Genomic DNA, 23,453 nt, shown 5'->3' on the forward strand with positions numbered 1-23,453 from the left:
CTCATGTTCAGCCTGAACCTGCTGTGACTAAATCCTCTCACCCTGTCCCTTGGAGCAGAGCCCAACCCCCCCAGCTACAACCTCCTGTAAGATAATAGCAGAGCACAAGATGGTCCCTCTGAGCCTCCTCTTCTCCAGGCTGAGCCCTCCCAGCTCCTTCAGCCATTCCTGGTGCTCCAGACCTTTCCCCAGGTCTGTTCCCTTCTCTGGACATGCTCCAGCCCCTCAATATCCTTCCTGAACTGAGGGCCCAGAATTGGACATGGGACTCGAAGGCTGAGGGTTTCCCTTTAGGTGGATGTGGAGAGTAATTCCCACCCCACAGCTGCTCCTGCCATGCTCATACCAAAACCTGTGGCAGGTTTGTATTGTCTGCTTTCAATTCCCCAGAATATTGGCTTAATTGTTTGGCCAGTTCTAGTCAGATCTAGGAGAGAAATCAGCACCTCAAAAGTGAAGATACCAAACTTCTTGCAGGTCTTGTGGACATAAGGAGATGATGAAATGTGGAAAATAGTAAAGGTAAGTTGGCTGCTGCTGGCTGTATGTGAGCTTTTGCAATCTTATTGTATCAACCATGCAATGAGGCTGATGCTGCAATAAAAGCTCAAGGAATCCCCCAGCAATCTCGTCCTGTTTGTGGAAAAAACCTCCAAACACAATGAAGGAGGGAGAACTTAATCTGATTCCTTCAGGGTAAAACTTCCCTGTGATCATGACCATTGGCTAGCTTTACACACAGTGAGCACTAACCACAATTGCAGCTGGTCTTGAGCTTGTAGCTGGGGATATGATGTGGATATTGTAGTAGGAAAAGAGTATATTTGCACAAAATAAGAAAATTGTACATCCCATCTGGCTGTGTTCCTGTATCACCTGCTCCAGGTGACCCTGCCTTGGCAGGGGGGCTGCGCTGGCTGATCTGCAGAGGTCACTTCTAACCCTGAGTGATCCTGTGAACTCTGCTGTGTGCCCACACAGTCTGGCTGCTGGCTCACAGAATCCCAAGAGGGTTTGGATTGGAAGGGACCTAAAGGCTAACACCCTGTCAGGTCTCATTTATACACAGGATGGATCAGAAGAAACCCACCTGCCCACAGCACCTCTGATTTTGCAATGTGGAGAAGGATTTCAAACAGCTGGGATCATTTCCAAGCAAGGGGAAAGAGCAGAGGGTTGAAGGGCTGATGCTTCTCCCACATCTCAGCTTCAAAGGTTTTGGCTGGGACCATAACACAGCTCTATCAGCAGGCAGGCAGACACACAAGCCTGAAACTCTCTCTGAATTAATTCCATTTTCTATGTATGAGAAGCCTTCAGTCCCTGAAGAAAGCACAAACACGGAGAGGCTCTACCCAGAGCAAGACCCCCCATGTCCCCTGGCTCGGGAGCATTTTTTGGGATCTGCCCTAACCCCACATGGCACGGGCAGCCTCTGTGAGCCCCCAGGTTGTCACAGAAAGGTTCATGGAGCAGTAGAAGACATCATGACTGGAGGAGATGAAGTTTCTCAAGAAGAAACCAAAAGGCAGGGAGCTCAATCCTCTTTTTTTCTTTTCTTCTTTTTTATTTTTTTTCTTTAATTAATCATTCCAGTCACTGCTTGTTTTGCAGAAACTTATTTTCAGCTGTGGCAGTGGGATTTGCCTCCTGCTGCTACGCCCAGGGGGGAAAGAAACAGCCCAACTTCTCTGTAAATCTGCTCAAACCGTTCAGCTGAAATCAGAGAAAGCTCCTCACTGCCTTAAAAATTTAAAAAAAAACCCAAAAAACAGGGTAAAACCTCACTGTTCTCTGGATGCATGTGCAGACTGTCCCTAGACAGAAAGGTGCAACTGTTAATCTACCACTCCCACGAGAAGGTAGTTTGATGTGAAACAAGAAATACAACTTCTAAAAATAATCAGATTAAATAATCAATGTCGCTTTTGCTCTCTTTTCATTTCGTCACTCTTTCTCTCTGAAGCAAACCCTCAGGTTCCACAGAAGTGGCTCCCAAGATCATGACCCGTCCCTTTCTTTGGCAAACCATTCTCCAAGTTGATATTTGGCTTTCTGGGATACTCAGAAACGCTGGCAAATCTCTATCAATTTTCCTGCGGGACCCAGATTTTGGATGTTTTCTCTGACCCCACTCAGCATCTGCTACAACCGGTGATGCGCAAGTGGGGTACTGAGGGAAACACGGGAGCTGCTGGTGCGGAAAGCCGGGCGTGCAAACCCTCCATTTCAGTCTGCACACGCTGACCATGCCCTGCGCGTTTATTAATTCAATTAATTAAATCCTTTGATGTGCCCGCACAGCCTCACACCCTCTCCCCTCATTTCAACCCCCCCCTCCTCCCGCTGTACCTTGGCACGGCCCATCCTACCCCCCCCGCTTCCCCAGCGAGTGGTAGGCGCCGCGAGCTCTGATTGGCCGCCCGGCCCCGCAGTCCGCGCGAGCTGCGGGTGCCTCAGTGTGCGCGCGGCCGGCGCGGCGGGCGGGTCGCTCCCTGCGCTCCTTCCGCTCCCTCCGCCCCTCAGCGCCGCCGCCATGGCTTCGGGTAGGTGCCGCCAGCCCCGCCGGCCTCAGCGGGCAGCGGCGGCTCCGCTTCCCGCCGCCGAGCGCGGGCGCGGTGGGGCGCGGGAGGGCGGGCGGAGCGAGCGCCATGTGGCGCATGTGGGAAAGGCCGCGGCCATGTTGCGGGGGACGCGCCCGCTTTTTCCCTCACGCCCCCCCACCCACCCACCGCAGCGCTCGGTGAGGGGGAGGGGAGCCACGCCCCCGCCGGTGGCCCCCGTGGGCACGCCCCCTCGGCCGAGGCCCCGCCCCCTCCCGGGAGCCCCGCTGCGGGAGCGGCTCGGGCCACGCCCCTTCGGGCTCGGGGGCGTGGCCTGGCGGGCGCGCCCCCCACCCGTGTCGCAATGGGGGGGCCGTGGGGCAGGGTCCCTTTGGGGTCTTGTGCTCGGATGATGCGTGGCATGCACCCCTTCTTTTGGGGTCTAGGCCTCCCGTTTAGGCTGTGCCACAGGCCACCAGAGTGAGTGTGGACCCCATTTTGGTTCATACTTCCCGGTATAGGCCCTCCCGCCTTAGGTCGTGGTCCCCCCCACCGTGTATGGGATGTGGGCCCCATTTTGGTTCATATCGCCCACTGTTGGTTCCCCCACTTTTGGGTTGTGTACACTTCCTCTCGGTGTGAAATGGAACTTCCCCCCCTTCTGGGTCACAGCCTTTCCCCTTGTGGACCCCGACTTTGGTTTGTGGTTCCCCCCAGCCCCATGCCGCTGTGAAGTGGGGATCACCTTTGGGTCGTGGCTAACATGCTTTGTGTGCTCCTCCTCTGGACCAGCACCCCGTATGGAATGCAGGCACCCCCTCCCCTGGGTGTTGCCCCTCTTTAGCATGGGAAATGCCCTCCCCAGCCCTTTGTGCTGCCTCTGCTCCGCACTCTGTGCTCTTCACACAGAGAAGTGGGGGGGCTCACACTCCCTGCCGTGGGCTCAAAACCGCCCTGGCTGGGATTGTTTTCCAGCGGGGTTTTAGTTGAGCAGGGAAGCAGGATCTGCTCTCCCGGGTGACCTGACACAGCCCAGCTTCTCCTGGGACCTCTCCGAGCACAATGTGCTGTTTCTTCATCCCCTTTGAAGTGTGGATGGTTGCTCCCCCGGCAGTGAAGCCTTGGCTAGGTGTGAATACCGGTGGATCCCAAAGTGGGAGGAGGAATTCCAAGGCGTGCTTTGTGGAGCGAGCCATGTTTTGTTGTGGTCGAGCCATTTTGGCGTTGTCTCGTGCTGCGTGTGAGTGATAGACAATACAAACAAAGCAAGGGGTGGTACAGGAATCCTTTCATTCAAGGAGCAGATGAACCTGGAAAAGCAAATATGGCCAAAGGTACTAAAATGAGTCCAAATTAGGAATTTTTCTACTAAAGCATGGCAGTAAATTGCATCCACTTTTACCCTATCTGTCAGCTACTGATCAGTCAAGCACCTATGTGTCTCCTCTGTTTTTAGTGATGTTCAAACATGAGGTTTTTTTCTTTGGAGGATAATGAGAGGCACTGCTGCATCTTTATATGAATTACATAATAAGAAAATCTCAGTTTTCAAATGTACACAGCAGATTGTTCTTTCTTGAGAGGAATAAACCCCCTGAGCAGTGCAAGGTGATTAGACTGCTATGTCCCACTTCATTAACAAGAAGTCTTTCAATCAACTTTTTAAACAACAACAAAAAAAAAAAGTCAGTGTAAGAATTTCCAGAATAAACTGTTATTTCCAAAAATCCTTACAGTTTCTTGTCCCTAGTGAGCCCACGAAAATAAATTGATCAGAAGTCTGTAAGAGGTCCAGCAGAGGATGTAGAAAAATTTATAAATAAAGGAAATTCCTCTGATTGCATGTTCTCATATTTTACAGACTCCTAATCTGGTTGCTTTCAATTTTTTTTCCAAAATGTTGTGGTATGATGGAGATGCTAAGGAGATTAAATGCAGTTCTTAAATTTAAAGCTAGTTACATCCTTACTAAATAATTTTCTGATACAACCATTAATATTCTTTAATTAGCAGCATTAATGGCATAGAAATGTTAGAATTAAACCACAACCATATTTCACAATGTGAATCATAATCTTGGTGATCATTTAAATGGAAACTAACAATTTCACCTTACGCCTTAAAAAAACCGTTGAATTTCACCTCTGCCTTGGGTTTTAATTGCTTTTCAATATGAAAAAGCAATGAAATATTTGTGTAGCAGTGGAAAGGGAGGAGAAATTCACATCTAAGTGAAACTGCGTGGGAAATTTAACCTCCTTTGATCTCGTGTTAGCATTTGGTAAATATTTCTGTTACAGAATGTGAAATCTGATACTTTGTGTTGCTTTGAGGAGATAACGTTACCATTAAAAATGCTGCTTGGTGTCTGAATATCTCGGGTGATACCCCCTCCTCTCAAATCCATCACCTCAGGTGATGCCCTCATCAAAGCTCTGGTTAAGTGTCTGTGTAACCACTGGCAGGATTGGATTTATGTCCTGCTGAGGGACGTATAATGAGCAGATTCAGCAATCTGATGAGTGTTTTGATTGGAAAATGGTCGCAGTCGTTTATGACATTTACCCTGCCTTGTAATTAATTCTCAGTGTCAGCGTTTTAGGCACTTGTGGGGATAGAGGCTGGAGAGAGAATGTGGGGGGAAGAGTGAAACTGGGGATGAGACATTCCTGATAGATTTTATTAGGCCATGGTATGTGAGTATTTATATAAATTCTTGAAGTGATTGGAAGAGGAAAAATTGCAGGGTTTATCCAGAATGTTTGGGTTTTGACAAGAAGGTGAGAACTTCAAGCAGATTTCAGTCCTGCCTAGGAGGTGAGATGGATGGAGCCTGAGCAGTGCAGAGCTGGAAGGGCACGGAGCAGAGTGGGATGTGAGGAATTGTGCAGAGCTGGGGCTGGGATGGCTGTGGGGCTGATGGAGCAGTGTGTGTGTGTTCTGTGTGCTGCATCTGTCACGTGCTGCTGAGCTCTCAGCTGGGTTTTTCCTCTTGCAGAATGAGCAGAGGGAAGTGTCATGGCTCCTCCATCGCTGGTTTTTCCATTCTGCCTCCGTTTGTGTCCTTCAGCTCAGCAGAGCTTTCTTAGAGCATCCCAAAAAGGGGTTCAGCTGCACTGACCTACTTAGCTTTGCTTGATTAATTAAGCTGCTGCATTCTGCTCATTGATGATGGCACTGTATAGCCATTAGAGGGGTTGTACAGTTCTGGGTATTTGCAAAGATTCCTTGAAAACAGAATTCAGATCCTTCAAAAGTGTGTTGTGTCCCCCACACCCTGTGCTGCTGTCATTTCAGTCTTCATATTTTCACTTTTGTTAATGAAGGGGAAGCTTCATTCTGCAGGGATAGTAGTTGTAATATCCACTAGACTTGAACCTTTCTCCTTCTCCCCAAATTTTCTCCTCTAGTAGTAGAGACTAAAATGTTCATTGGGAATTCTCAATGTCACTTATTTCTTTTTCTAGATTCTGGAAGTTACAGTCAGTCTGGGGGCCAGCAGAGGTATGTGAGGATTTTTGTTTTGCTGTTAGCAATTACATCTGCAAACTAAAAGACCATTTAGTATTCCCTGCATGATGATTGATTATTCAGGATAGAATATTGAGAGATTTTTGGAATTAAGGATGCAGAAAGCTTGCACCTGGGCCTTTCTCAAGATGTCTTATAAAACAAAGAGAAATCTATTCCTGAAAAGAAGACAATAGTCACGTAGTGTAAATTGGAATGACATCCTGTAAGAACTTTTGAAATGACATTAATATAGAGAAATACTTTTCATGTGATTGCCTTAAGCTGTTCACTAAGAAAGCCAAAGGTTATGATATTTGTTACATGGCCCAAGGCTGCAGGGCATATTTTAATCAGTGAGACAAGTGTTTTTATGGAAGTATAAAAAATCATGGCTAATGCTGCCTGTGCTAATGAAGATCATGAGGTTTTGTGCATGTAGCACTCTCTGAGTTTGGGTTTGTATCTCAGTATGATGAGTTTCAGCACATGCTACTTCTGTCAGTTCATGAAGGCTTAAAGTGGCAGAATAATGAGTAAGTATAATATAAAATTACAGCAAACCCAGCTTTTGTGTACTTCAAATTTATATTTGAAACACAGCAGAAATTAAAATAAGCTCTTCTGGCTTCTGACTGTCAACCATCCATTGATACAGTATGAATATGCCTGGAACTGCGGTGCTTGGATTAAAGACCTATTTTGGAATGAAGAGAAACTTAGAGACATCAAAAATACCTTTACTTTCCAGCCTGTGTGGAGGGCACTCTAAACATTTCATAAATGCATTTTTCTCTTCCAGCTACTCATCCTATGGCAGTCAGAGCAGTCAGAATTATGGACAAGGACAGGTATGTTGAAAAAAAACATTGTGGCTTTCAAAGCAGATGTTCCTTGAGTGAAAATAATTGTTTCTGGGCCAGGAAGAATTCCAGTCTCACCTGTGCTTGATGTTTGCAGTTGTGTCTAGCCAAGGAAAACTGTAATTTACTGCTGTGGAAGTTACACTTATTTGAATACATTCTTGAAATTACAGGGATATTCTGGTTATGGGCAGAGTGGAGACAATTCCTCCTATGGACAGAACTATGGAAGCTATCATGGGAACTATGGACAAAATCAATCAGGTTTGGCTAGCTTGTTGCATTCATTGGCAGGATTTAAAAGGTGAATATTGACTAAAAATTTTCTTCCTCAATTTCCAGGTTATGGACAAGATTCCCAGGGATACGATGATGAATCTAATTATGAAAATCAGAATCAGAGCTCCTACAACCAGCAGTCCTATGGCAGCCAGGGGCAGCAGAAAGGGTCATCCAGAGGGTAAGGAAGCAGAGTTTACTAGTACCTATTTAAATTATTGTCTAGTTGTACATTCTTAACTAGAGCTATAACATATTTCTTGCTAACATTGCTGAGAAAAAGACAAATATTTGAAGATCCTCATCCTTGAAACATGTTTAAAATCTGAAAGGAGGTACAGGAAGAATATTTCTTTATGTGAGAAGGATGGTGTAGTTGTTTTGAAGTCAAGCTGTATGGGGACATAACACTTTAGAAAGCCTTTGGATTGTGGCTACAATGAAGAATGGACTTGGCAGAGTGTTTTGATTAGGAGAAAGACCTATCAAATCCCTCTCCAATCACATTCTTTTGTATAAACTTACAGTGCTCTTTTATTACCTTCAAATAAGCTCTTAGCAAGGGAAGTCTTAGCTGCTCTCAGATTGCAGACTGCTTATCTGGCTCAGAATGCCTTTTCTTGAAAGAGAAACGATTCAAAAATGTCATGTAAGAAATATATTTTGGTTTTCCAACTAAGTAGAGTTCTCAGAACATGGTGAGTTTATATCCTCATCAGGAAATTAAATGTGCACATGCATGCTGCACTCTGTGCTATTTCAAATATATTTTACTTGTGATGTTTTATTGGATTCAATTTCAGGAGGATTAATGATACAGCTTTGAAAGTATGCTGGAAAATACAACCTAACTTCCCAGAATGACTTAAAAGGCCACTTAATGCTAGAATACCTCCACTGTGCTTTACAGGCTGTGTGCCTCCACCCGAGGTCACTGCTTGTGTTAGAGCTTTACTGAGGATCATGTGACCTCTTTGAAGTACTCTGTTGACTAGTAAACCTCATTCTTGTGTCCAAGGTCCAAATGATTCTGTATTTTTTTGTAAGGTGATAAAATAATCTGGACTTGAGAAAACCTCTACTTGGTTTCTGGTTTTGCAGTTCTTATTATAAAACATTCTAATATTAAAAAAAAAAAAAATTGTAATCTGCCAGCAATAGGTGCTTTCAACTCAGATGTCATTTTTGCCTTCCATAACAAAGGCAGGTACACAGTTAAGTTTTGTTTTGCTTTGTTCTCTGAATATTTATTTAACTGAGTATTAGAGCTGTAGAGAAGTAATAATGTAGTTTTTAATTCTTTAGATGTCCAGTAGAATAAAAATACAGCACATAGGCTCTCCAAGAAATTGTTTGTAATACAGAAAATGAAGAAAAGACCTTGAAGGGAAGCTTCTCAATGTAGGGTTGTAACAAACATGGAGAAACTGAGACATTAAATGGTAGCAGCTTTGAAGAGGGTGGTTACAAAACTGTAGCTGTCACATCCTAGGGGAGGGAAGGGAAGACAGCAAATAATGGATGCTTTCAACAATGCTTCCTTTGTTGGTAAACGTGCAAAGGCTAAAGCAGAGCTGACTTTCTTGACGTGAAGATAATAACAAAAATCTTCACAAGCTGTTTGCCACTGGGATTAGCAAGGCTAAAGCTGAGATCTAGGCTAGAAGTGGGAGAGAGCAGATTAAATGGTATTTACAGAGATGGGATATTTTGGGATTGGTTAGACCCAACGCACTACTTCTGAAAGTGCTTTGAAAAGCTGGTGGAAACTTCCTGGAGGCTGTTGAATTTTTTTTCCATTTTTCTGAGATACTTTCACTAGCAAGTAAGATTGCCAAAGACTGCAGAGTAGCAGATCTAGTGCATCATCCTTCAAAAAAGGGTGGAAGCAGGGAGGGGGAAGGGAAGAAAGGGTGGCAGAGGTCAGAGATTCTTTTCAGTTACTGAAAAAAAATCAGACAGCTCAGGCACAACTAACTACCTGGGGGGAAACATAGGAATGAGTAACAGCCAGTGTTCCCTGGATGCAGTTTATTTCTCATAAATCTATATTATGCCTTGTCATGAAAGGCTAAGAGAACTATTGTCTCATATAGCTAGATTTTCAAAATACTTTAGTTTCTCCTTCAGATGCTGAAGTAGCTTAGGCAAGTGTGGTGTAGGTGAGATTCCCTTGTGGTTGCTCCAAAGTTATTAATCTTAATCTTAGAGAAGATTTATGACTCCCTCTTGGAATGTAGAGGTATATTGTGTTGGAGTATTCTGGATGTGATACTGGCCAGTATTTCTGATGAGAGCTGCTGGGATAGTGTAGATGGCACTGAAGTGAGAAGAACCACAGGTATGTTACAGGCCACCAGAACAGTTAGAAAAATTCTTGATAAATTGTAGAATGCCCAGAAGAAGAAAGGTTGTATTTCAGTGAAAGCAAAATTTTGGGATCTTTTATGCAGCAAGTCTCAGCTGCACGATACAGCATGAGCACTGAGGCCCTGCCCTGCAGGCCCAGGGGGAAGGATTTGGTGTTCAGCAGGTCACAGGCTCTCCATCAGCCATTGATGGTACTGGGGAGAGGGGGGAAAGCAAGTGTTGGACTGGGACGTGTGAGAGGAGTGATGCTCCTAAGTTATGTAATGAGGTAACTGCAATTAGGAAATTTTAACAATGTCTTGAATTTTCAGCCGTTATTTTGCTCTCTATTCTGTGAACATTTAGCTATTAATTCAAATTCTGTTTGTTTTAAGTGGAAGAGGCTCTTATGAACAAAAGTCAAACTATGGTCAGCACCAAAGCTCTTATGACCAGCAGTCAAGCTATGGACAAAACCAAGACTCTTATGACCAGCAGTCAAGCTCCTATGACCAGCAGTCGGGCTATGGCCACCAGGGCTCATATGACCAGCAGTCGGGCTATGGCCACCAGAGCTCTTATGACCAAAAGTCAGGCTATAACCAACACCAAAGCTCATATGGCCACTCCCAGCAATCCTACCAGTCTCAGAAGGGAAGCTATAGCCACAACAGCCAAGGTAAAATTGACACCTTGAATTCAGTATTGGCTAATAAAATTGAGCAGAAGCTCTGTGAAATGGTTGGATTTCCTTCTGCAGGCAGTTGATTTATTGATCAGTTAAATTCTTTTCCATGCTGATGTTCATGGGGGATATTTTATTTTGTTAAGACTTTCAAAATATTATAGGAAGATTAAAATCTCTTGAGGCCCCAAAATGGTTGCATTTATGTATGTTAGAACAGCCTTGCAGAGACTCTGTCCCTGAGTTCTGCAAATTCTAGATGGATTTTTTTTCCTAGCTATTTTGAACCCTCTTCCTGCATGAGGCTGACATGTCTTGATCAGTCATGAAGAGCTTCTGCACTTCACATTCCAGCTTTACACTGTGTAGGTGAATTGTGAGATAGAAGGAGAAGTTTAAGATGAAGCCTTTTTTTTGCATTAACTTCACACCAGCAGCACAACCCACTCTATTTATCCTTGTTCTGTCTTCAGTGATGTCTTTTGCAAACTGGGAGGACTGTATGGAAGTCAAATGGAAAGTATATTTTAGACAATATGTGTTCAGTGTTTGGAAAGTGGAATGTAATTACAGAGTGGTTTTTACATTTTTATATACTTGGTGACCCTGGAAGCCAAGGGAGATAATGGAGCAAAGTTTGGTTTGGTTTTTATTTTCTTTTTGGCACAGAGAATGTCAGGGCGATTTAGGAGTTGATACATCTGAGATGTAAATGGCAGAGTTAATGAAGAGGAGGTGGGAATTCCAGGGTGTGAATTTTCATTGTGCTGCAGTTTGCACTACAATTGACTCTGTTTGGTTTGACTCATTCTCCCAGATGACCGCCGTGAAAAGAGCAGGTATGGAGAAGATAATAGAGGATATGGCGGGTCACAGGGAGGAGGTAGAGGGGGATATGACATGGATGGAAGAGGTCATATGTCTGGATATAGGTAAGTGATCTCATTCCAGTGCCTGCAGCTCCTTACCCTTCTTTCCTATTATTTAGCTGATTTTCATTTTTTGTCATTATATGTGTATTCCTAAGGTTTAGATTTCCAAAACTGGAAGGTTTCTAAAATTAAACCTTTCTGCACTGCACAGAAATGGATTTTGCCTGGGGGAATAGCGTTTAAATTCACAATGATTGAGACCAGGCATTTGATTGTTTTGACACACAGCTGCATTTTATTTGCATGAGTTGCAATACAAAAACTGCCCCAGCCCATAGCTTGTTTTCAGTGAAGAGAAAACCAACAGCCAGTAATTGGGAAAAATTTATGAAATTCGTACCTAGGGTAGCTCACATTTTACCAGGGAAGTATTTGGGCCTTTAATAATTTAGTAGTGACTTTGCTTGTTCTTTGTTGCTTTTTTCAGTTTTAAACTTTTATTAAAATACACATCTTTTATTATTGATTTATTTGTCAGTCTGAACACGTTTATTTTGGGTAGATCTGAAATACTAATAATGCTGTCACCCTTTTCCCCATTGCCTTAGGCCCTGTGCTGTCAAGAAAATTTATGCACATATTTAATTCTGTGCTTGCACATGATCTCATGCCGAGGTCTGCAGTTGGGATCTTGGCTTTAAAGCCTACTGAATTAAACATATGACATATTATTTATTAATAACTCACACAACTGGCTCCCCTTTGTGTCCCTCTGAGTGCTTGGAGGTGCAGAGGGTTCACTGATGCAGGGCAAGAATGTTGAAGCTTCCAGAGAGCTTTGAGGTTTTGCTTGTCAGCACCACTTACCCTACAAAAGGCTGCACAGCTCTGGGCTATTCCTAAACTCTGGATGAAAAACTCTATACATTGTTTTCTGTTGGAACTGATCTGATTTAAATAAAATAATCCACTGCTTGGTTACTTTTAAAGGTACTTACTGTTAAATCATATTTAAAATCTGTCTGCTTCTGAGCTGCTCCTAAATTGTACTTGATCACATGTTTATAATGATGTAGGAGGATCTTACCTCGTCCAATTACATGTGGTAGCACAATTAGAATATCATATTAGTGTTATTTTGTGTTTCCTGGGGTTTAATATAATATAAACTTAATGTATATTTTTCTGTAATATTTTTATAATAAGCATAAATTTATATACTATAAATAAGCATAAATATAGAAAAATAATTTTGTAATATATAGTACCTCACATAAAACAAAAATAACAAAATAATTTCTAAGTTAATTTTAATTTTCAGTTAAAACGGATCTTTTTTTTAAATTAGATCTTCCTTGATGAAAAGATGAGGACTTTCCATATTCCTGTGATAAAAACTGTTTTATTTAAAAAAATCTATAGCTTAGCCCTTTCCAATAATAGCAATGAATGTGAGCTTCAAAAAACACACTGCTGATAGAGTTTGTCACTTTGAAACAAACTTGGGTCTTTGCAAGATAAAGTCAAATGTACTAATGTCTGTGAAAATAAAGCCTCTTGCCATATTTTTCCAAAATGTAAGGAAACTTTTACTCACACATTGATGTACATCATTGACTGGGAAGCCAAAAAAAGGGAAAAAGGGGAAGTGAATGAAGAAGTGGAGGAAAATTCAGGGAAGTAGGAAGGCATTTATTAGGAATTCTGTCTGCTTCTGTTAAGTGATGTTGGCTTTAATGGTATTTTTGTGGAAATTTTCTGTATCTTCACTGTCATATATCTTGAGTCAGTCTTTTTGCATAATTGTGACAGAGGATTCTCCTTCTGACATACGTATTTTACCAGACATGCTTATTAGAGAAGTTTAAAAGGTTAAATTAAATAACAAACTCTATAATGAAGGGGAAAATAACTTGTAATAAGGTAAGAAATCATGTTAAAGTCCTGTGAAAATGTGGGGTTTAAGGGTAGGGGTCCTTTGCAGAGTTTTACTTTAGGATACTCAAGCTTTTTAGAGTCCTCATCTGAAAAACAAGGAATGAATGGTTACTGTGGCTGGGGGACTGAAATGTTTTTGTTAAAGGTGAAGTGGGAAACACAGGAACAAACAAAGCAGGTGAGAGGAGCTTTGCTTTTGGCTCTGCTCACACAGACTGTGCTGGGGGAACCACAGACATGCAGTTCAGAAAGGATTTGCCATTGTGTTAGGATTTGTCATAGAAATCCTGATTTTGCTCAGCACAGGTTATTTTTCCTCTCTTGTGCAGATTTGTGGTGATCTGCTATAAACACAAGGTACCTGTGCAGCTTAATTTATTAGCTATTAGATGTGGGAATTAATGTGATATAAAGAAACTGCAGCATAGTGCAGATGTGTTTTACAAGTGTGGTTTGTGTTCAGCATTAATATTTTGACTTGTAACATACATGCTTGAGCTTAGCCTTATGGAAACTTTGGAAAAATATGAACAGAGGCAATAAATATAAGCAAGAGAAAAAACCCATCTGTTAGTGACTGTTGCTGCTCTAAATATTCCTTTCTTGTTTGTAAAATATACTTTTAGGTGTTAGGGACACACTTGGTGAGACACATACACATTGCAGGCTGAAATTTGGTCCCTGAATTCTTAGTGCTGCTTCTACCAGTATCTGATATTTATAAAACTGCATTTGTATGTTGAGCTCCCCATACTACCTGTACTTTAATTTAAAGAGATGTTCCTGGCTGGATTAAGCAATATCCAGATGAAGTCCAGTTACAGTCTAGTAGGGGATGATAAATCTGTTATTGAATATGGGAGAAAAGAGCAACTGAGGACTTCTCTTTCACAGCAGCAAGTTCATACACCGAGTGGTGCCTTGTCATGTTCTGGCTGCCTGCAGTTCAGCCTCTTATTTATTATCTTAGTTGGTGGCACTGCTGCATTTCAATTGCCTCTTCATGTTTCTAACACAAGATATTAAGACTCCAACATCCATCTGGTCACCCATCTCTGAGGCCCATGTGCAGGCCTGGTAAAGCAGTGGGCTGTGAAATGCTGCAGCTGTATTTTCCACATGTTTTCTGCCAGTAATGTGGGAACTCATTCAGTTGCTGAGGTTGAATTTTGGGTCTTAATGAGGGGCAAATCTGAGACTGTAGCATCAGCTGCTTGCAATTTCTGTGTTTGACTTGCTGCAGGGTATCTGCCTGATCCCAGGCAATCTTGGCTAGCTTTGCCCAGCAATTGCAGGAAGGTAACAAACTGCAGCTTCATTAATCAGATGCCACAAAAAAATGTAGGAAAGCATTAATCTGTTGTCAAAGGTGTCTTATCAGTAGATTGTTCCATATTTTTGTTGGGCTGGTCATGTGCGACTAAGCAGAGGACAACATGCTGAGGCATACTTGAGCAAAAATGTATTTCTGTAAACATTAATTTAAAAATGAATTAAAATGATTGATTACACTTGTTAGTGCAGAGTGCAGAACTGCTTTATCACAGAATTAAGGCATTGGACTGTGACTTCCTTACATTTTGTATATTCAACTCCCACTGTTCAGGACTATGGTGCACACATTTTTACCCCAGCATCCTGCAAAACCCTCACTTCCAGCAAAATCCTGGTTATGTTGACACAAACATAATTGGTGTACATTTTTTAATTGTTGGGGTTTTCTAACTGCCATACACTTCCACATCAGAAAATATATTTGTTCTGGATATTGCTGTCCTGATGATCTGGGACCATAATCTGGGGTTGGATGGTTTATATTATATACTGTTGTTGTTTCCAAGTTAAAATCCCAGTAAAACAGGCATCCTAGTAAAAATTGTTGTATCATAATGAAGTTTGCTTTTTAAGCTGAAGTGAATTGGAGGTGGCAGAAAGGTATTTACGGTAAATTTTATTACCACCATTGTGTTTTTAATCATCAGTCCTTGAGTAAAGACCAGCCCTGATGCTGCATGCAAAATCTTTGATGAGCAGAGTGAACAAATGAATAAATGACACTGCAGTTTAGCAGTCAGATTTCTTCTGTGGAACAGCAATAAAATATGCAGCAAAAATTTATTTTAAGAAAAGTCCCAGTAAAAGTGATACTGTCTGTTTTGCCAAACTGTCCCAGAATGTCAGTCACCCTCCAAAGAGTGTCTCTTAATCCAGGTTTGATAATAACCTGTTGAAATTTTATTTGGTCCTCTCTTTGGGCAGATTTTCTCTCATAAATGTTAAGTATCAGCAGATTCCATTTATGACTTTCCATTTGCTGTAACAGATGGAGAGAGTGAAAGATAAATGACTCCCTAATTTTACTTCATTGCCTTTTGGTGGGTGCTTGTGTGCCCTGTTTGGACTGATGTGTGAGCAGACAGATGGAATTAACACCTGTAATTAAAGGTTAGTTAATCACCTAGTGATTTCCAGTCACAAAGTGCTTTGGTGAAGAGGCACAATAGCTCCAGAGGCTGGAGATATTTCTCTGCAGCAGGGTTTGAGCTCACACTGCCTTTAAAATGAGAAAGCTTGTGGGATTAGGTGATCCTGCCTGATTTTGAGGTGGCAGCTGTGTCCCTCAGGACGAGGAGGACAAGCAGACAGTTGTACATGGAAGTATGAGAGAGTCCTTCTGACATTTGGTTATTGGCTTTCTAAAAAACCCAGTGGTTTTTCTCTGATGGCTCTGAGTATTGATTATCTTGTGTTCATACCATGAATGCAATTAAAAATGCTGTTGTGAAAAATCCTTCCAGTACAAACCTTTCCAGTGAATAAAGAGTGAGGGTTTATTTTCATGCACATAATTGGAGGCATAACAACCTGTTTTAAATCCCCTTCTAACCTTTGAAAATTGATGTGTGTATTCTCTTAACTTGGTCTACATTTTGTGCCACAGGTTTCAGAATGAATGAAATAAAACTTCACGGCCTCTGCTTTTGAAGCTCACATACACACACCTTCTCTGTAATGCCAAGTGCTGTAGTACAGTAGGTCCCCACAGACCCTTGCTCAGAGAATGGCTCATTCTGCTAATTTATCCCCTCTATTATGAATGCATAACAATAGAGATTAATTTTAGCTCTTTTGACTTCTAGGAAAGTACTAAAGTACTAATTATTCCAAAGTAGCAATTACATCTACAATTAAAGCCCACATTAATCTTCATGAAAATACCATTTTTGTTTTAAACCCCAGTTTGAATAGCTGTTATTTTGGCTGATGGGATGGGAGAAAGTATTGAACCAACCACATGTGTATGGGTTAGTTTAAAATACTCCTTAGGGCTTGTCTTCTCCAGTGCAGCACCCTGAGAGATTTTTTTTTTGTAATTTAATCTTTGAACATGAATGGGTAGTGAGGAGAACGTAGACATGGTGCTTTAGCTGCCAGACAGTAATTCTCAACTTGTCATCAGTTAACTGTAGATTGAGCCTTGGGCTCAGCACGTAGAGACTTAAGGAAGAAATCATTTCTTCAATTTTTCCTCTGCAGTGGTGGTGACCGTGGTGGCTTCAAAAATTACGGTGGTAAGTGCCGAGTATCCAAAAATGTTTCAGTGGAAATTCTTTATAAATCTAAAAGCCACCAATATCTTGTTACTATCTAGTAGAAGCATTATAGAGTTTTGGTGAGGCTGGTGTGTTCATGAGTTTTAATAGCCAAACTTGTAGCAATAAACTGGATTTCTACTTTGTCAAATTGCATGAGAGAATTTGTGGAAACAGTGGCGTTCACCGGATTATTTTTTTTCTTTTCTTTTTTTAATTTTTGTTACAAATGCTTCTTAGAAAGGTACTAGAGGTAGAAAAAAAAAGTGGGAAACTGCTTGGTGATGTGACAACCAGCATTTGCAAGGAAACACCAGCACAGCATCAGTGTGGCAACTGCCACATGCTGCAAGTTAAAGAACACGTTAACGTCCTACAGACACCTTCTGTTGAACGTTTAAATCTAAATATTCTCTAAATCTCTGGTGAATGTCTTAGATCTTAGATGCATTGCATACATTCTTTGTATATTTTCTTGTTGCTAAAAAAGTCACTTGAATGTGTTGTGCTAAAAATAGTCTTTTTTTCTTTCTTTTTTTTTTTTTTTTTTTTTTGTCAAACCCGTATCATAGGTCAAAGGGATTATGGACCGAGATCAGATGCTGGTAAGGAAACAAGCAGTGAGTGGGAGTGGACTGTAGCTCTTAGGTCACTGCTTTGAAAATGTTTGTCTAGAAATATGGATTGGCTGCAGTTCCCATGGCTCGAAACCTAGCTAAAGCATGCCTTCCTTGAAAGAAATAGATTTAATTAAAGTGCATGTGAATTTTTGGATGTTAATGCAGCAAGTAAGAATTTCCTGTTGAATTCTGAATGTGTTTGAGCCAAGCAGCTGCTTTCACTGCCATCACACTTCTGCTAAGCTTGTGTTATTTAAAACACACACTGCTCTGGTGGGTTGGGATGCCCAGCTGCATGAATGTTGGGTGTAAGTCAGGTCAGCTGTCCAGTGTACTCAGCTGATGGTGTTAACCTCAAAATTAAGCTCCCTGCTCCTCTTTTTATTTCACATAAAATGTCTCTGGGATTTAAGGGTCTGCTACTGGGGCAGCACAGAGGTGAGCTCAAAATATTGCTGCAGTTGCTCCTACAAAAATACTTGGTAAATGTAGCTTAATTTTCCACAGATTCAGAGTCTGACAACTCTGATAATAACACCATCTTTGTGCAAGGACTTGGAGAGGATGTTTCAACAGATCAAGTGGCAGACTATTTCAAACAGATTGGTATCATAAAGGTATGTGAAATGAGAAATCATGGGTCAGAAAGAAGGGAACTGATGAAGCTGGTGTACTGGAAATGTACTGGTATCATTCAAGGCAGAGTTCTCTCTGACTTCCCAGCAGTTGTAGATAATATTTTAACTGGGTTCCCAGCTGACAGCTCATTTGTAAGCTGGCAGCACTAGCACCTTTCTCCTAGTGACATTTAGATTGCTTTATGTCTCTTCTTTAGTCTTTATAGCCCTGACACTCTATCCATTGTGCCACCCTCGTACTGCAGCACGTGTGCCTCTGTTCCGTGGCTGCTGCTTCTGGTTCTGCAATTCTAAATTAGGATTTTGTGCACTTGACCTCATTTTTTTGTTAAAACTGGGCCCATCATTGCTTCATGCAGTCAAATCTCTCTGTTTCTGCAGGCCAGCTCCACGAGAATGTTCTCACTAAAGATACTTAGTGTTACAGTTTATGCTTTGAACTAATTTCACCACTGTTTCTGCTGTGCAAGTGTACAACCTTTCTTTTCAGACCAACAAAAAGACTGGGAAACCCATGATAAATCTGTACACAGACAAGGATACTGGCAAGCCAAAGGGAGAAGCCACAGTTTCTTTTGATGACCCTCCTTCTGCTAAAGCAGCAATCGACTGGTTTGATGGTGGGTGAGAGTTACCTGTTCCTGTGGCCATTTTTGAATCTAACAGACAGTGGAAGAAGCACATAATTACCTTTTTGGAGGCCCAGTGCTGCTATTTATGTAGCTTTTGTCTTGGGTCTTTTAGTTTTGTTTTTGGTTGGGGTTATAGTTGGTTTGGTTGGATTTTTTTTTTTTTTTCTTAAACAAAGACCTGTATTTCATGGTTTCTTGTGTGTATTGGATTTCTCTAATTTCATTAAACAGCAGATAGTGATTTAGACCAAAAATGTGCAGTAAAACTGAGGGTTTGCTGCTGTACCTCAGTCACCCATGCACAAGGTGTGAGAGGTGGTGTTTGTCACTACATGTTCAGACCAAGAGAGCTGTAATCTGTGTTAGCAGCTGGAGGGATTCCCTACAGTGTTGCATTGATATTTTTAGTGTTGTGGGAGCATTCTTAGAGTCTGGGAATGGTTCTGGCAATCTTGTTCTGAGTGCTCTGTATGTACACAGTGAAAAACAAGGTTTTAAAATTATAGATTTATCCCAGAAATATATTGATGTAAAACTCCTCAGACTGCAGGAAATACAGTGACACTCTTGTAGTAATAAACTCAAGGGGACAAGGGAAAAGTCCTCCTGTCCCCTTGTGTGTTCACAGAATTTTAGTGATACTGGGTATTAACAAAAGGTCATACTGTGCATCTTGTGGGAAACGATACTGCTTTAAAAAATTGGCATGGCATGCTTGTCTGATGTTTGTATTTGCTAATAAAATGCAAATTAACTTTTGTTTAAGAGGGTAAGGTAAATATGACTATATTAGGCACATGTGCAGTGCTGTTTGTCTGTGATAAACATTGGATCTATGAAGAATCCAGTCACTGAAAACCCTGAACTTTATTTAAATACACTTGGGAGTTAGGTTTTGGGCTGGCTATTGAGTGGAACAAAAGTCTTGTTGCCTTGGTGGAATTACAGACAGTTCAAACATCCAAACTACTTCCTCATGAACATGGCCAAAAATCTTTTGGACATTCTTATGTGTTTAAATTGCAACTTACAGATCTCATTTAAACTAAAATATCTGTGGGTTTATGAGAGTTTAGCAAGTAGATCAGTGTTTCCATCTCACCTTTGCACCAGTGCTTTCAAAACTAAGAGATTTACTGCACCTTCTCTGTGTCTCAAGAGTTTGATGTTCAGTCCAGGTGTGCAAATCACTTCTGCTCTGCTGGGCTTGCTGCTATGTTGTTGGGAGCTGTGTTGATCCTTTCTCTTCTCCCACAGGAAAAGAATTCAATGGCAATGTTATCAAAGTTTCTTTTGCAACCAGAAGACCTGAATTCATGAGAGGAGGTGGAGGTGGCGGGCGTCGAGGTGGGATTAAAGTCTCTAGAGTCCTTGTTTTTGCACAATTAAATACTTTTTCACTATGATTGATTTATTAAAGAGAAGTTGACTTTGAAGCAGTGATCCATCAAATATATGAGCTTTTGGGATTCTGCCAGGAAAGGGAGTAATAAGGATTGAACCCAGTTAAGTAAACTGAAATCTGTAATCTCTTCTGCACAACACAGAATTTATGCTTTCCTTTAGAACTGGAAAGTCTCCAGATCTTGTCTCAGCGTTGCTTTTAAAGAGAAAGTGTAACAGGGATGTTGAGCTGTACCAGCCCCACATATATAGGGGAGAATTCCCAGTGAGTATTTGCTTGTTGAAGCAAAGCTTTGAGATACTCTGTTTCCAGCTGGGATTAAGCATATACATAATTCAGCTGCTGCTGATTTGGAGCAGCAGTTAGATTTCTGATTCCTTTAATCAAGGCCGTATCAATCTCCCTCATTCTCTGCATGTACAGTTTGTCACTAATCCACTGGGTATTCATTACCATTTTCCAGCATTTTCATGCTTTGGGCAGTGACTGTCAACAAATTCTAGTTCTGAAACCAGGCAGTTCTGTAGGCTGATGGAAAAGAAATCTTCAACAACTTCAGTTGGCATAAAAGTTCTTAATTTTGTGATGCAGAAAGCAAGAATGTTGTGCCTGTGTCAGAGGCATCCTGGGATTAATCCAGACATTTTTTATTGTTAAATTTTTGTTCTGTGGCTAAATCTGGCTATAAGTGACTGATCTTATACCTTGTTAAGTCTTTCTGCAATTTTATTAATGCATGTAGTGGGTTTTTATTTACCCAGTGGCAATTCAAGCAGATCAGGTTTCCCTTTACTGCTGGAAAAGAATTTATAATAAATATTGGGAATATATTTGCATTAAACACTCCTTCCACCTGAAAAGTCTGTCTGTCACTGGGGGTCTGAAGGCAGTGACAATCTTGGATACCTGTTTGTCATGTGCAGTTCACAGAACTTTATTCTGATTATAATTTTGTCTGCAGGTTCACGAGGTGGCTATGGAAGAGGTGGGGGCTTCCAGGGTAGAAGTGGGGAACCCAAAAATGGTGATTGGGTTTGTCCTAACCCGTAAGTGTCATTTTAATTGGGATGGGATATTTCACATGTGCTTCACCATCACAGCTCAGTCTGGGGAATCCTTGTGTGTTCCAGGTCCTGTGGCAACATGAACTTTGCTCGCAGGAATTCCTGCAACCAGTGTGGGGAGCCCAGACCAGAAGATTCGCGTCCATCAGGAGGTGTGCAAAACTAGCTACACCTCTTAAATGTTTCAATTGTTCCTTTCATCTGCATCTTTCTGAAAAAGCTGATGTATTTGCATGTTTTTCCCCAGATTTCCGTGGTAGAGGTGGCTACGGAGGAGAGCGGGGCTATCGAGGGCGCGGCGGCCGAGGCGGGGACCGGGGAGGTGGCTATGGGGGCAAAATGGGAGGAAGGTAAGAAGAGCCCTGCTCCTTGCTTGGTGGGATTGATAGGGGCTGTGGGAAAAGCATTGTTTTATGTGTAAGTACAACTGCCATGAAAATAGTGACTACAGACAGGAGCATCCAGAGAGAACCACTCAGTCTGAGTTTCCTGATTTCTGGATGAGGCTCTCTATAAACACAGAGCAGCACACGGACGTCACTGTAGAAATGTTTGACTGAAGGGACTGTTAGTTATTTCCTTCATTTATTACTTGCTTAGAACCTTTTCTCTCCCTTACAGAAATGATTTCAGAAATGATCAACGCAACAGACCATACTGAAGACCACTGTGAATGTTTTGTTTGTCTTCTCGATGCGTTTGATAGTGAAATTGCCTGCAGCTTCACCCATGGCCTCTTTCGATAGTGGAATTGAGTGAAACTAGATTTTTATTTTGGTGGGAGGGACTGGGGTGGTTTTGGAGGATTTTTTTTTAAGCAAGACATTGAAATTTAATCCAAATTTCCACATTCTCCTCTTTCCTTCCCCCCTTCCCATACCTTTTCAACGGGCCCTAAGAAGGAAAAGGATAAACTGTAAAATATTGCCAAAATATGAAGTGTTTTGTAATACAACAATAAATGCTGATTGTTTTATTTGTGAAATCCTACTGTTTCACAATTACTTGAGTTGCATGCATTTCCTTACATATTCCCAGTGTTCCTGTGGTATGGCTTAAGGAGTAAGTAGGCACTTGTTTGGAATGGCACTGCAGCTCTTCTGTGTGTTCACAGAATCTGCAGGCAGGTCAGTGATGAACCTCCTTGCTATACATGTCCTCTGTTCTGGATTTGCAGACTTGTCCCCTGCTCCTTTCCTTTTTCCCTCCTGTGGTGCCTGCAAACCTGCTTTGTTTGCTCTGCACTCTGAGGGGAGCAAGCAGAAGGAGTGTGTGTTCTGCTGCTGCCAGGAGGCAGAAAAGCTCAAAATCCAAGGTGGGACGCCTTAAAAAAAAAGTGATACTCTACATTGTGTTGTACTTGCTGCTTTTGTAATGTGGGTTATGAAAACAAGTGTTGTGTGCAGCTGCTTCATCCTGGAGGTCAGATGCAGGTGAGATTCAGTAGGTGCATTGTGGACTTTTGGGATTCAGCTCTGCAGCCAAGGGAGAGGAAAGAAGGGAGGTTAATTATCCCTCCTGCTCAGATAGGTCACTGCAGGGGCGAGCAGTCTGAGAAGGTGGCACAGCCCCAGTCAGGTCATGGCAGTGCTGCCTCTGCAGCAGAGGCCTTTGAGAGAGAACCTCTGGCTGTCCAATATTCCAGTGGGCAACACTGCAAATACAAGTCTTGGGGTCTGTGGTTACAACTGGGCATAGAGCTGGGCCATATCTCACTGAGAAATGAACAGAAATGGCTTTTGTTAAGGTTTATGAGCCACCTCCCCAGCTTGGTGTGTATTGATGGTCATGGTAACAAAGGTCAAATCAGCATTACCCAGGGTTGTAAATGTGACTGCTGGGCCTTTTTCAGGTTTCTCCTGGAAAGCATTTGTCACAAATTATAGACAGCTTGTTCCTCTCAACAGTGGAATTTGAGGTGTATATGTACTAGTGACAGTATAAAATCCAGTGTATGGCATATGAGGGTTCAGAAAGTTGATGAATTCAGAATCTGTTGTTTTGCTGGCCTAGAAGAGTTGGATGCTGATGGTTTTGAAGCTGGAGTTACTGTTTGGAGGGAAGAGGCTAGAGGGTGCTCTTGCCCACTGCTGTGCTGGCTGATGCAGGAATGGTGCCAGCTGGATGGGGTGGAAGGAAAGCAGGAATCAGCCACTGAGAACAGCCTCAGTATCCCTGCTGAGGTTTGTTCCCCAGCACAGCTGACACCTTGCAGTGCACAAACGGCTCCTGAGGGTGCAGCTGGAGCCTTCAGAGGTGGGCACAGAATTGGGAATGGCTGAACTCGGCTGAGCAAAACCCAGGGCTGATGCAGCATTGCCCCTCTGCTCCCTGCAGTTCCCTGGTGAGGCTCTGGCTTTTCCCCTCCTGGAGAAGGGCTTGGTGCTTCCAGTATTGGGAGCAACCGTTGTAGCTGCCTTTATTGCTAACTCAGCTTCCAACCCTGCTTTCTCCCCCAGGCT

At 42.3% G+C, this 23,453-nt stretch overlaps 1 protein-coding gene across 1 annotated transcript; it reads left to right on the plus strand.

Moving 5' to 3' along the window:
- Window positions 1-2,418: 2,418 nt before the first annotated feature.
- TAF15 (TATA-box binding protein associated factor 15) lies at window positions 2,419-21,976 on the plus strand. Its single transcript, XM_021550987.2, has 16 exons — window positions 2,419-2,546; window positions 6,011-6,047; window positions 6,856-6,904; window positions 7,090-7,180; window positions 7,259-7,376; window positions 9,940-10,223; window positions 11,047-11,161; window positions 16,577-16,611; window positions 17,205-17,237; window positions 17,760-17,869; window positions 18,381-18,510; window positions 19,780-19,869; window positions 20,889-20,973; window positions 21,058-21,143; window positions 21,239-21,341; window positions 21,613-21,976. Exons 1-16 carry the CDS (start codon window positions 2,537-2,539, stop codon window positions 21,650-21,652), a joined length of 1,416 nt encoding a protein of 471 aa, XP_021406662.1. The 5' UTR covers window positions 2,419-2,536; the 3' UTR covers window positions 21,653-21,976.
- The last annotated feature ends 1,477 nt before the right edge of the window (window positions 21,977-23,453 follow it).

Source organism: Lonchura striata, chromosome 20 (genome assembly GCF_046129695.1).
Source record: "Lonchura striata isolate bLonStr1 chromosome 20, bLonStr1.mat, whole genome shotgun sequence".
Classification (NCBI taxonomy): domain Eukaryota; kingdom Metazoa; phylum Chordata; class Aves; order Passeriformes; family Estrildidae; genus Lonchura; species Lonchura striata.

Excerpts from the sequence above, each read along its gene's own strand:
- TAF15 (XM_021550987.2), top strand. Across the intron at positions 7,377-9,939 it reads CAGAAAGGGTCATCCAGAGG|TGGAAGAGGCTCTTATGAAC; the intron begins GTAAGGAAGCAG and ends GTTTGTTTTAAG. Across the intron at positions 21,144-21,238 it reads AGATTCGCGTCCATCAGGAG|ATTTCCGTGGTAGAGGTGGC; the intron begins GTGTGCAAAACT and ends GTTTTTCCCCAG.